At 53.1% G+C, this 13154-nt stretch overlaps 4 protein-coding genes across 4 annotated transcripts; all 4 read right to left on the minus strand.

The window, feature by feature from the left end:
- Window positions 1-726: 726 nt before the first annotated feature.
- MAA_05784 (uncharacterized protein) lies at window positions 727-1752 on the minus strand (the record flags this gene model as incomplete). The annotated part of the gene is made up of 1 exon (XM_007823782.1): window positions 727-1752. One exon carries the CDS (start codon window positions 1750-1752, stop codon window positions 727-729), a length of 1026 nt encoding a protein of 341 aa, XP_007821973.1.
- Window positions 1753-2277: 525 nt separating this feature from the next.
- MAA_10812 (uncharacterized protein) lies at window positions 2278-2511 on the minus strand (the record flags this gene model as incomplete). The annotated part of the gene is made up of 1 exon (XM_011412731.1): window positions 2278-2511. The coding sequence occupies one exon, from the start codon at window positions 2509-2511 to the stop codon at window positions 2278-2280; it is 234 nt and encodes a 77-aa protein (XP_011411033.1).
- Window positions 2512-2772: 261 nt separating this feature from the next.
- MAA_10813 (uncharacterized protein) lies at window positions 2773-3066 on the minus strand (the record flags this gene model as incomplete). Its single annotated transcript, XM_011412732.1, has 1 exon — window positions 2773-3066. The coding sequence occupies one exon, from the start codon at window positions 3064-3066 to the stop codon at window positions 2773-2775; it is 294 nt and encodes a 97-aa protein (XP_011411034.1).
- A 7127-nt stretch (window positions 3067-10193) lies between these two features.
- Window positions 10194-12815, minus strand: MAA_05783 (long chain fatty alcohol oxidase; the record flags this gene model as incomplete). Its single annotated transcript, XM_007823781.1, has 4 exons — window positions 10194-10793; window positions 10962-11135; window positions 11232-12405; window positions 12448-12815. The coding sequence occupies 4 exons, from the start codon at window positions 12813-12815 to the stop codon at window positions 10194-10196; spliced, it is 2316 nt and encodes a 771-aa protein (XP_007821972.1).
- Between the last annotated feature and the right edge of the window lie 339 nt (window positions 12816-13154).

The raw sequence follows: 13154 nt of genomic DNA on the forward strand, positions 1-13154 counted from the left end.
TTGGGCTAAGACTAAAGCTAAAATGAAAGATGAAGTATAGAAATATCGGGGAATCAAGAGTCCAACTAGGGAGTCTGTCTCGGAGCCAGGCCGAGTATGGCGCATTGCTGCATATTCCTCTTATCTTTAACCCAAAAAAGGAACCGTAACAAGGACAGAGGAAGAGGTAAAAATAAAAAAGAAGGCATAAAGTGGAGAACAGTGTCCGAGAAACGAAGGGGAAGTCGCGAACCGCCTTTACTGCTGCTGATCAGAGGCCCTGCCCATTTACAAACGACCGAGCTAACAGTGTCGGTGCAAGGCGCGAGGAGGCTTTGTAGTATCGGAAATGGTAGTAATCGAAGGACATATTCCGAACCTCAAGCGTGCAGTCGCTATGTCGCCGGTAAAAGGACAGTGGCCACGCCAAGACCAAAAATGCAGACAAACAAGAAAAGAGTAACGCAGGAGAAACTTTCAAAACCGCTTTGTCTCCCCGAAGAGTGGGTATTTGTCGAGCTTGTTCGAACTCCGTTCCCGATGCAAAAAAAAAAAAAAAAACGCCGATCTCGAATGCCATTTCGATAATGGTTGTCTATGTCGCTGTGTATCAAAACCTTGTGCTGGTAATTGCTTCTAAACTTATTTCCCTGGTCCCGAGAAACATTAAAAAGGGCGCAGCGGCGCAGTGGCCTATTAAGACGTCGTCACTACTGGATAATCGTCCCCCGTGACCGGTTGTGGTTGTCACATTATCGTCGCATACTCCTGGTACCGATCCCAACCGAAGCCACCCATGCCAACGCTAACGCCGCATTGCGATGAAGCAAGCATGCTGGGTAAAGGTAGAGCTGCAGGCATGGGGGCGGTCATGGGTGGCGAGGTGAAGTAAAGAGCAGCTGTGGCGTGCGGTTGAGTGAAGGCCGGGGCGGGTGAGGGCATCTGGAGTTCGTTGATGCCCATAGTAGCCCACATTGGAGGGTTGTTGGGCTCAGCCGATGTCGAGGGCACACTTGGACTTGACGGTAGGACTCGCCAGGGTTCGACCGCAGGCAGAGAGCTGGGCATTGTCGGCTGCGATGACCACATGTTGTTGACGGGAGAGCTTGGGAGGAGAGTAGGCTGGCGCACAACGTCGACGACGCGAGGGGGTGGAGGCAACAAAGGCTTCATCAATCCGATGAGGCTGTTCCTCACTTCCTCACTCTTGCCACACAGCAGCTCGCCTGCTCCCTCCTCTTCAAGGCCTTCCAAAGCGCTTACGTGGGTGCGGTAGACAAACTTGTTGATGGCCTGGACAAAGTCTTGGTGGAGCTTTTTGCACTGTTGCTCCTTTTCCGACCAGTCGTAGGTGCTGGCCTTTGCATCAGCGCAGTGGATCTTGTCGTGGTACTCGACCAAGGCATCGATGGTATCGGTTGTGAGTTTGTAGGCGACTTCGTTGCGCAGGACCATGTCGACGTGAACAATGTAGGCCTCGACGTGAACGAGTTGATAGCTGAAGAGCTCCTCGAGGGGCTCCTTGGGCATCTCGGCTTCGGGAAGCTTAGACAGCATGAGGGAGGCAAGAGTCCAGATGGCGTTGGGTGACGACAGGGTCTCGGTTAGGCATCTTTGGTGTTGAGGGACGCTGTTGAGCGGACGCTTTACTTTGTTGACGCGCTTCAGGGTCTGCGTGAGCCAAGGCTCGACCTTGGAGCCCAACACGACATTGACTGAAGATGCCCTCGGGGCAAAGGCGGCGGCCGAAGCCGGGAGAAGCTGGACAGGCATTCGGAAACGCGAGGCCGTGTGACCAGGTCGTAGGGGCGGCGGCGGCGGCGGCGGCGTCGTCGTCGCAAAACCGCTGAAACGTGGCGGGGTTCAGCTTGTTGGCTGGCGGTACACGGAGGGGCGGGCCGACGGCAGGTGGGAACGGAGGAGGGGGGTCGAATCCTGTGGACGGGAGGATGGACAAAAGCACTCTACGAGGAAATAGAAAAAGACAGTAATAAGAAAAGGAGATCGAGGTAACGGAGCCGAGCAGGGAGTGCCGAGGACGGTTGGCTTTATGGGAGGGATCGCCTGCTGACGGCCGCAGCCAGGAAGAAGAGAAGGCGGACGAGGGTGTCGTGAGGAGAGAAGGGGAGAGAGCCGGCGATGGGAGGGTGGCGGCGGTGGGGAGATATACTTTGCTCAACCAGTTCGATGTTGTGCGCGCGCAGTCAATATGAGCGAGTGAGTGGCCTGAGGGCCAGGCGGGCCTCTGCACCTCTGCAGGTCTGCAACCAGCGCTCTGCAAGTGCCTGCACAGTCAATTCAATGTTGCCTGTTGCCTGCACCTGCACCTGCACCTGCACCCTCGAGCGCCGGCGCCTGGCGCCAGACCAGGCCAGGCTGGACCAGACCAGACGGCAGTACGGAGTACCGACCGGACCAGACTTGGCACCTGGGCATGTACTGGGGCACTGGGGGGCACTGGGGCGCCAGGAAGGGCTCAGACGTCCGGCCAGCCACCCATCGATCGGGACTAGCACGGCCGACCGGCGGCATTGCTGCACGGGAGAGTATGTACGGAGTAGTACTCGGTGGATAGCGAGTTACCACGTACGGAGTGTCCCAGGGAGTGCCCCAGCTCGCAGACAAGAATAGCCAGGCCAGGCTCCATTGCTGAAAGTCGTCGTCTGGCCGAGTGGCTGTGGCTCGGCACGGTGTTTTCGCAGCAGCCACAGTTGGGCCCCGCCGCTCAGCCATTCATTGATCTGGACTCCAGGTCACCAGACCTATCTTCATCTTCCATGTCTTGATGCTTTGTTAAAGATGCGGTTCTGGGATAACATTAACCTTGACAACGGCTTCACGCCTGACGCCTGACGCCTGACGCTTGACGCCTGTGCTGGCGCCTGACATGCTCGCCTCGTGTTTTCCAGCATGGACAAGGCCGGCAAGGCCTCCGCGGCCCGGTTTATCCTCGCCAACTTCAAAACGCCGCCATCCCCATCCCCATCCACAATCCACCTGGCCCGAGGCCATGCAAATGCCATGATTGATCTTTTTCCTCTTGGTGGTCACGGCATTTGGTACTACTGCAACGTACGGGTCCACCATTATGCAGTCGCCTTTTCAAGCTACATGTACCAAGCACCCAGTACTCCGTAGTAGTAGTAGTGCTAGCAGTACTACCTCCGCGCTCAATCAATCCTGGCTGTGCTTTCGACCTGCATGTCGTGCCTCCTCCAGACACGAATATCGGCCGCACACCCCCCTCCCCTCCCCTTTTTGCCCCCTTCACCCAAGAAATTCCAGTCTTTCTTCAGGCGCCCTCATGCGGCGTGTGCGTCGCATCACGGCCGAGGCGTGTAAGTCCAGTCTCCTCCTGCCCTGGTCTTGTCTAGCTGAAAGCTGCATCGGAGCGCCACACATGCGCCATGCCTCCAACTGGCCATGGGATGACTGTGTACGGAGTATGTATGTATGTTGTATTTCACACACTTGGGCCTATCTACCTACCTAGCTATGTCCACAGCTTCGGCCCTTGCGCATGACCTTGGGGACCAGCCAAAGACACCTTGAAAGTGCCAAAGTGACACACTTACTGGGCCAGCAGCAGCTCGTGACAAGGCGAACAGGCTCTCGAGTCCACGAGTAAAGACACTTCTGCTCTTGGACCTTGTGTTAGACAGGAAGTGATTGCGCCCATCCAAAGGATTCATGGCCCAAGTGAGGGACGAGCACATGCTTTTGTTTGTTTTACTTTTACAAGAGACTCCTGAGCGCCAACTTGGGAGGTTGGACTGGTCCCAACACAGTCAGCCACTTGTTCCTTCACAGATGGCGCATAAAACAACCACTCCGTGGCTTGTTTCTCTCTCTTCAAAAGTCATCCATCTACAAAGCTGTGAAAGACGTGGCTTATTAACCTGTCTCCAACCAGCGGCTGCTGAAGACGACCGTTGCCGTTGGATGTGACGCCTCGCAGACACACCAAAATCGAATACCACCTCGCTGGGCGCTTCATCCAACACGGCACATCGTATGGAGTAACAAAGACATCTGACATCTTCCATGGCTTCGAATTCTTCTCTCACTGACCCATCCTTGCATCTTCCAACTACTATGTTCCCTACTCTCCCCTCTATACATATGCAGCTTCTCGTCCTAGGATAGAGCAGTCCACCTCCCAGCTTTGCCCATTCTTGTAGCTATACCTTGCCTCCTAATGTGAAAAGTGATACCAATGCCCCCTTACGAGAATTTGGGTTGCACTCCTTTCCTCCTTTCTGAAGAGGAAGCTTGCGCGGCCATCGGTCTGGGCTTGCTTGGACCAACAACAAGGAGGGCAGCCATATCCACGCTCTTCATACCGCCGCCCCATTTCCAATACTTGTAGGCCCATTCGGGTATTATGCAGATAAACTAACGGATTTTTGGCTATTCATGGTGAGATCCGGGGGTGTGTGAAAGTACATACATCCTGCACATCCGTCTCCTGTTCTGCTGTATTCACGGCATAGTTGTACGGAATGACGGATTTCACAAAGCCAAAGTTGATTGATTTGCTGTTGGGCTAGTGTCACATACGCTGAATATTTGGTCTAGATACCACCTGGAGTTTAATCAGATCATGAGAAAGCATTGCCTGCTAGCTTTTAGGTCATTGATGCGGCTGAACTTGTGCCTCGTCACTACCGCCATCTCACCCACATGGGAGCGTCTGGGTACGCGCCGAATGCCTACAGCGGAAATGAGCCTTGGCTAGCGGGCCAGAAGAGGCCGTCGGCTTCTTCCCATAGTTCTAGACCTTTGAAAGTGGCGCCGCTTTGTTATCTAACTTTCTTGTCTCGAGATCTTTTCCGGTTCCGTAAGAGCCGACAGTTCCTCGTTAACATTTGGCCCCTCGAAGTAGTGTTCATACTTGCCTAGCTACTTTATAACTGTGACCTGGGGGCGTGAGCATGACGTGCATATTGGCTACATATTACATGTTATGTGTAGTAGTATGTAAGTTATGCAGGTTTGAAATGCGCATACGATCCCACTCCTTACTACTAACTAGCATCAAACGAAGGCCGAATCTGAGGGCGCCATTTCGAGCCCTCCTATCTCAGGGTTAACAGAGAAAAGTTAGTCGTCTGCTATGCGCGGGGCGTCCAGTCATGCAATACAACAAGTAGAGAGAACGGAAATTTGATGTAAAGTCTATAGCCACTTGGCGACCAGCCCCTGGGCATTTCCTTGACTAGCAGTTCATTTGATCGACAGTCAAAAATCTCGACGGCTTCGACGGGTCGCTCTAGGGAGAAGCCGTTCGGTAGGCGCGGGTATGGCACCTCCTTGGAGACTAAGGAGCACCCCAGATTTCCACGAGTCCGTTCCGTCGATATTGTCAGGTCCTGGGATGTGGTTGGACAATGGAATCGAGACTTGAATACAGCTAATGCACAGACCAAGGGGAATGGGCTGCTGATTGAGTTTGCAATAAGGAGAGAGTGTGCTAGTACGGGTAAGGGAAATTGGGAAAAGGCGAGTAATAATCATGCTGCTGATGTTGAGGGAATAGGCCAATGCAAGCAAGTTGACTGATTAGAATGATAGCCATCCATGTTCCCTTTCGTTAGCGGCGGGTGAGAGGTGAGGCGCAAAACGTCCAATCGGCGCTTTGACTGTTGATTGGCTGGGTATTCAAAAGCCTGAACAAGTCAGTGGAGGTGCCGGTGGAGCTGAACTCTCACTTATGGCGAGGTTGTTGTTGATTGGCCAAGATTCAGACGGCAGAAGCCAATCATAGTGTCAGGCTTCAACTCGATAGCTTTGAGGCTTTGGCAAGGACCGATTCAAGTGTGTACTCCTTTGGAGACGGAGCCACAAGGGGGTGTGAGCCAGGAAAACCATTGTCCATGGAAGCAAGGCAACGGGGGAGCAGGAGCAGGAATAGGCAAAACCTCCGTCGTACATGTCGCAGATGGTGAGTTCAAATACCGAATCAGATGGGTCTTGGATTCATTAACATGGGCGCCTATCAGCCCAGCCGCAGCCCTATGACTTCCAAGTTGGGAAATCTGAGTTTTAGGATAATCGCTGGGTCAGGAACTTCTGTCCTTCTTCGGCGCCTGCTCGGTGAACACAGACTTTGCTCATTCGGATCATTGTTAACTTATTGTAGCGTGATATGAGTTTTTTTCGGTTGCGGGCGTGAGTGGCTCGATTGAGGATGGGATAATACCTGTTGATAATATTCATGCACCTCGCATGCGAGGTGTGACCGTGCTCATGGCCCGAAACTTCGAGCTTCATATCGAGATGTGTCCTTGGCGTTTTGCCCTTTGGGAGTCCACGGTTGCGTAGTTGATAGCCTATGAAATTCGGGTAGGGTTTGGCTCGTCAGAAGATTCTCGCGAGTCTAGTGGCAAGATTGGACAGACCACTGTGTGGTACCAAACACGGGTGGGCAGTGAGCTTCAGAGCAGGGTGTGGGTAGAACAATAGCGAAGCCCGAAGGTATCTGATCATGCTCATGTTCATGCTTGCAGTTTGACAGGATTCATCCCACAGGCTGACTTGAGCGCATGTGGCGTACAAATGCAAGCGTGAGAGGCGATCAATGTACGTAGCACGAGGAACGAAGAGGACTGGAGTCGGTTTTGTTGGTTCTGCCATTCTGGCGTTCGAGGAAGGAGCGACTGGCACCGACAGGGTGAGGTGGTCCGGAACTGAGGCAAGTAAACCAGACTGCTCCACTACCATGCATGCAGCTCCAGCGCACTCATCGATAGTAGTTGCCGTTTTCATCAGGAAAGGTCGATCGACGGGGAAATCGCCGAGTTCCTTTAGGTACTTGTAGGTAGTTGGTCGGCCAACTGTCTCTGTGTTTACTTTTTTTTCTCTCTGAAGACCCCTAAAATCCATCCAACGAGTGCAGCAAGAGAGAGCGCGTGGAGAGACAATATGAAAGCAACACCTGAGGTACGGAGTACAGTCTTTGGCAAAACATATCGAGCACTTACCAATCGTCAAATACGGAGTACACACTAATGCAATACGTACATTCTCTATCTACTAGGTAGGTCAGTAATCGACGCGCATAATGACGGCTGAGAAATCCGCTCAGCAATAATTAGCTGATGACATACCAGGTTGTGTGTCGCCACCACGACGGAGCCAGTCGTACCAAACAGGAGGTTCTCGTACAATGCATCCACGTTGGTGCTCAACTGCTGTCCTTTGATGCCACCATTTATTTTGGTCCGACTCCACCACCTTGCTGCACAGGTTTGAAGCAAGTGCCTTGCCGACTGTGTTGCAGGTTCACGCTATGGTGACGCAGCATTCAAGACCCTGTTGCCTGTCTGACGGGCTTGAGAACCACAGGACTAGACACGAGCTGGCTCACGACAATCCGAGGTGGCACGCCAACACTTGATTCCTCATATGACAAAGATTCTCCTCTTTCAACACATCGAGTGAGCCATGTGCTGGGTGGCATCCTTAGGCTATTGCTCGCGGTCACAGCCATTACCAGCAGAGAGAGAAAAGACGAATGAAGAGCGCAACATCTCGCAAAGCAAGGCAATCCCCAGAACGACGCGAAACTGGATTGGGCCAATTGAATTTATAGAGTGCTTTGTCCGTGTTGCGTCAATCAAGGCCACCATCTCGGTACAACCGCACCCAGCCTGCACGTGTACGATAACTGCTGTTTCTTTCCGTCAACAGTCTTCAAGGTCACGAGCCATTATCAATATATTTCTGCGTGTCTCTCCTCGTGCAGTTTGGGCTGTCTGTCCTTGACTGAGGACTATTGACCGACTGAAAGAGATTCCGGAGCCATGTGCCTCTGAATATTTCTAGGGCACGGCAGATATCGCCGCGAATGCCTCTGTCGCTTGGACAGGGCAAGCCCATGTCGCATGGCTGCCTCGCTTCAGGTTGAAGACTTCATACAGGCCATTCAGCTCTTGGACCCCGTTTCTTACCCTGTGAAGGAAGTCAATAGCCAGCCATATCTTAACACGTCTGCTACGTGGCAATTGTTAAGATCCTGGGTCTTTGATGACGCAGTCCTCGCCCTCGGCTCGACTAGTACAGCGAGCGGAACGAGGTGGCACGGGTGCTTCACTTGCCACGCCGAGGCCATGGTCAATGCCAGATGCCACGAGCACGGCCGAGTACTCCGCGCATCAACAGGCAACCCAAAAAGATAGGAAGAGAGATTGATGCGAAAGTCGAGGGATCCCACTTTAGGTACGACGATATGACTTACAAGGCCAAACCGAAGTGCTCCACAGTTACGGAGTACGTGCATGCGAAGTAGAGACACCAGCCACACACTCTCTGGATCCTCGACAGGGATCTGTCGGCTTTGGAGGCAGAGGCAGCCAACGAAGCCAAGTCTGAAGTTCAAAAATTGTTTCAACGGCGATTTTTTCAGTGTGCTTGGCATGCTTGTTTGAGTTGCTGGGGCGGCAAAAATACGTATGCGTAGAAGAAGCCGCCACCCAGTGTTGACAAAGGGAACATGCGCATCGACGTCTGCGGAGCTTGGTCTTGCTATACGGAGTAACCACTACTGCACATCCAAAAATATTTCCGAGTTGCAACGACACAAATACACATCCTGGAACTGCGGCGTGTTATCCTTGGCCAGCTGATCAAATTCCCGCTTCTGCAGAATCAAGTCCTCTCGGATAGTCCAACGCAGAGATATTTTCAGCTCTTCGAAGCATTAGAGACGATGACGTTTTCCCAGTTTTACACCGACAGGTCGGACAAGCCGCTACAGAGCGGCGTGGCTGTGCCTCTGTGGCGTCGCAGAAGGACAGTACTACTACCTCCCGAGAATAGAAACACAGACCCATTCCCTACTCCATCCGTACAGACTCCGTACAGACTGACGACAATCAACAACGTTGCAATGTGGAGGGCCACACACCGATCCCGAGGCAAAGGGAAGCCATCGAGACAGAGCCCCAGCCTGCCGGTAACTCTAGCGAAACCTTTCCTTTACTGCAACTAGTGACACTTGTAGTCGATTTCGGACAAGCATCTATACGGAGCCCGCATGCTTGCAAGGGACCGACGACATATTCTTCTTGCTAAGCACCGGTTCACGCCACGGCTGAACGCAGCCCATCTTCGTGTTTCGGGGATTCTGGCAAAAAAAAAAATTCGAGGAAACCACTGCCAAGTGGGAAATGACGTAAAAGCCCGGTCTTCCGAGGCCGCCTGGCTGCCATGCAAGTCCACCACGTCTGCTTGCCACCTCACTACATCTCCTGGTACCTACATACCTGATCACGCGGCCTGCCAACCGGCCAAGACACAAACGTCCTCGTGGCCAGGATGATATCTGACCGCAAGTCCGGCGGTATCTTTCCTACAATTCTCGTGACCTAGTTCGTACCATGCCGTTTTCCAAGGGGGGAGTGCAGGATTCTTCCACTTTGGTCTTCCATGGGGCCGGCCAGCCCTTTGGGTATTGCATGTGGGATCCCATCCCAACCGTCCGTCTCACCTCCAAAACGAACAACATGCAGCAAAACTTCTCGTCTAGGGTAGCCCTGCCCGGTTTACACAGGGGTTGAAGGGGTACGACTGAGCGCCAAGTGAAACATGCAGAATGTAATGTATAGGATGTTACCATGGCACCAAAAGGCCTGGTTTTGGATCAAAGCGAGACGGAGAATGTGCTGATGCAAAACGCGTCGCTGGTCTGGAAAGGCCTTTCTCGCGGGAAGGCCTCGTTCCCTGAACAGGCGCAGCGTGTGCCGTTGTTTCTCGACTGGCGCCTCACTGAGTTGTTGACGGCTCAACTGGCCACGAAGGGTTTTCTTCCAAGCCATCGACGTGAACGTACATGGATGGTCCTCTTGCGATTTTCAGCCATGATCCGCGAAATGAACGCATACCATAACCAGGATATGTGCAGTCTTTACATTGACTGTTCTGGGACCTGATATATCGCATTCAAGCGGAAGAAATGAGTAATCAAGATCATATATTGTTTCTGCAACAAAATATACAACATCACACGTTAGACGACGGTTCAGCCACCCAGCCCCAAGTTCGTCAACATCGGCACAGCTTATTGCCCGTCAAAACCGGCCCCCCATCTCGCTACCACCATGATTCCCTGACGTGCGTCCGGTCGTTTGCCAGATAACAACAGCTCAAGGCCTGAGCCTCTTCCACATCCCCATTCACAACACTTTACCAAAGTAAAACCTTTCCCCATCTTCCTACTCTCCAGCCAATTCACTAGCGACGCCCCGCGAGATCCAGTCTGCCAAGGCCATGGCCGTTACCATGGGGTTGACACCACTGGCACTAGGGAAGACACTCGCGTCCGCGACGTACAAGTTGTTCGCTCCCCATACCTTGCCCTTCATGTCAACAACGCCAGTGTCCTCATCGGCACTCATGCGGCACGAACCCATCTGGTGAGCTGACATCCACATCGCAGTCGGGCCCTGGTTGTCGGCCACGCGCAACTTCTTGATCCAGGCGGCAAATTCGGGGTCGGTGAACTCGGGGTCCTTGCCGGCCTGGTGCTCAACCTGTCGCTTGCCCCCGTCGCTGGCCACAAACGGCTCCAGGTGATGAAGGTGAGGCCTGATCTCGGTCGCCCCTGTGACATAGCAGATCTTGGCCAGGGCAATGATGCCCTCGATGGTGTGCTCGCGGTCAAAGTCAGATGTGTCGTACTGGATGCGTGGCGTGCCCTTTCGAGGGTCAGGGTAGACGCGGCCGGTGTCGCGGTCCCGGGTTAGTACGATGAAGGTACCGATGTGTCGATACTTCAGTGCTAGTAATTTGGCGTCGATGCCGTCCCTCCATGTCTGTAAAGAGTATGTAGCGTATGGCTATAGGGTTAGACTGTCAGTATGATTCCCTTAAATCTCTCTCTCTCTCTCTTTATTCTTCTGTTGTAGCTAATAAGAGGAAGGTTGATTGTTTGCGAAAACTTTTGACAGCTTCTCTCAAAATTGGTGGAAACATTGACTTACAACGTTAACCACAGGTTCTAGCTTCACACCATGACCTTTTCCGTCTAAATTCTCGAACTCGTCGACGTAAGATGTAATGATACCCCCTTCCCATGACGCCAGGTCCTTTTTGCCAAAGATAGCTGACACCAAGTTGACGGGATGCAGATGAAGGTGTTTTCCGACATTGGGGTTCTGGTGTTAATGACAAGAGTGTCAGCAACTATTCAACATCGCAGGAATAGGCCTCGGTTGAGACATGTCCTGACGCCTTCTCCTATTCTCACTCACCTTGATACCACTCTTGGTCAAAATAAGCGGACTCCACATGGAACCGCCCGAGATTATGACCTTCTTAGCCTTGACGACCACCCGCCGCTGCGTTCGAGTGTTCTGTGGCGTGTGTACGCCGCCGTTCTCATCTCTAGCAGTCCATGTGCCTTCCACTCCGACGGCGGTGACGCCGTCCTCTGCAAAAACAACCCTGTCCACAGCGAAGCCTTCCATAAACTCAGCACCCGCGTCACCGGCAGCCGGCAGCCAGGCCACCGTAGGACCTCTCTTCTCCGCTGAGCCGCAACCAAGGTGACACTGACCACAGTAGTGTTCCTTGCCGCCTGTATTTTGCTCCACAACTCCACCCTTCCAGCCAAGTTTCTGAGTTCCATCTAACAGAGCTTGGTTTCGCGGATTCTGGCGGATGGCATCCTTGCTGGCCCCGATGAAGTCCCAGACGCGGTCCATGCTGTCGTCAAAGTCGCTGGATGTGAATAGAGGCAGTCCGGCAGCAGCCCACTCCTCACGCACAAAGTCCTGTAGTCGGAAGCAGACGCTCCAGTTCACCGTGCCACCGCCGCCCCAGCAGCCACCGCACGCGACTCCCATGCTCGACGAGTCCGAAAAGAAAACACCACCGGCGTCGAACAGATGATGAGAACCGGATGCTTGTGTCATGGGAAGCTGGGACGGTGGGAAGTGGTAGCCCTTGTCAACAACAAGGACTTTATGACCAGCCTCGGCGATGTTCTTGGCCGAGACAGCTCCTCCACACCCAGATCCGACAATGACTACGTCAGTAGTGATTTCGTGCACGCCGGTACCCGCAGGCACCCGAATAAAGTTGTATTCATATCCCTCAACAGGTTTCCAGTCCTTGGGAGCGTCCGAGTAGCCGGAAATCTCCCTGAAGTAAGGGCTGTGGATGGCGTTTGCTTTCTGAGCCATTTGCGCAAGAGCCTTTGCCAGCATGCGCAAGGGAGTGAGGCGGGATGTGGCCCATGACTTGAGAATGGCTTCTCGAACCTTTGTTGGCTGCTGAGTGATTGGAGTCCAGTAACCGGTCAGGAGCATGCTACCTGCATGGCCACTATTGCGAGAACGGATGGTCAGCAAGACTTGTATTGACCAATCGACCTCATTCGCCGCATACAGGAAAAGCAGGTTTGAAGGGGCGGCTACTACGGTGCTTGTGAAAGTTGCTCCCACTTCCACTTCCACTTCGACTTACCCGAGGAGATTCAAGATCTTGATCAGTTGGTTCCTCTGGGGAACAATGGCGAGGGATCGCAGGCAATCGTCACGGAAGTTTTCATCTTGAGAGGGGCGAAATTCGAGATACTCCTTAATCTTGTGTCTCGAAGGAGGATTCGAGAGGGCGGCAGTGCAGTCGTCGATGAGAGCTTCGAATTCAGTGTCGGATAGTAGAATGCCGGAGTTTTTGTCTTTGACATCAGAAGAGGTAGTTGAGGTGATGCAAGGCAATACACCGTCTAGAAGAGCGTAGAGCGTTTCCCATTGAGCATCCGTCATGAAGTCCTTGACCGGGGGATCGGGCAACGGGGTGGGTGTAGGAGCCCCAATGTCAATTGCGTCCATGGCGTGGATTGGAAGGCCAAAGAACAAGAGGAAGCTGGAGGGAGTTGGATCGGAGACAGGGTCAGCGACATGATGGAAGTTTAAAAGGGATGGAGGCGGCTGATACAAATTACCTAGCTCAAGGTACGGGAGCGATGGAGTCCGGAGTCCGGAGACTGGAGCAGGTGAAGTTGGACCTCAGGGAGCAGCTGGTCACTAGTAGCAGATAGTGGGGCCAGCCGTCAAGCTTGAAGATTTCCAAGATGAACCGTCGACCGTCAACTTCTTATGCCTGGGTTTCGGACGTGGTGACAGCATTGAGGCCATCAAGGCAAAAAAGACGAGGACGTGCAACAAGAT

Source organism: Metarhizium robertsii (assembly GCF_000187425.2).
Source record: "Metarhizium robertsii ARSEF 23 chromosome Unknown MAA_Scf_2, whole genome shotgun sequence".
In the NCBI taxonomy this organism is placed as follows: Eukaryota; Fungi; Ascomycota; class Sordariomycetes; order Hypocreales; family Clavicipitaceae; genus Metarhizium; species Metarhizium robertsii.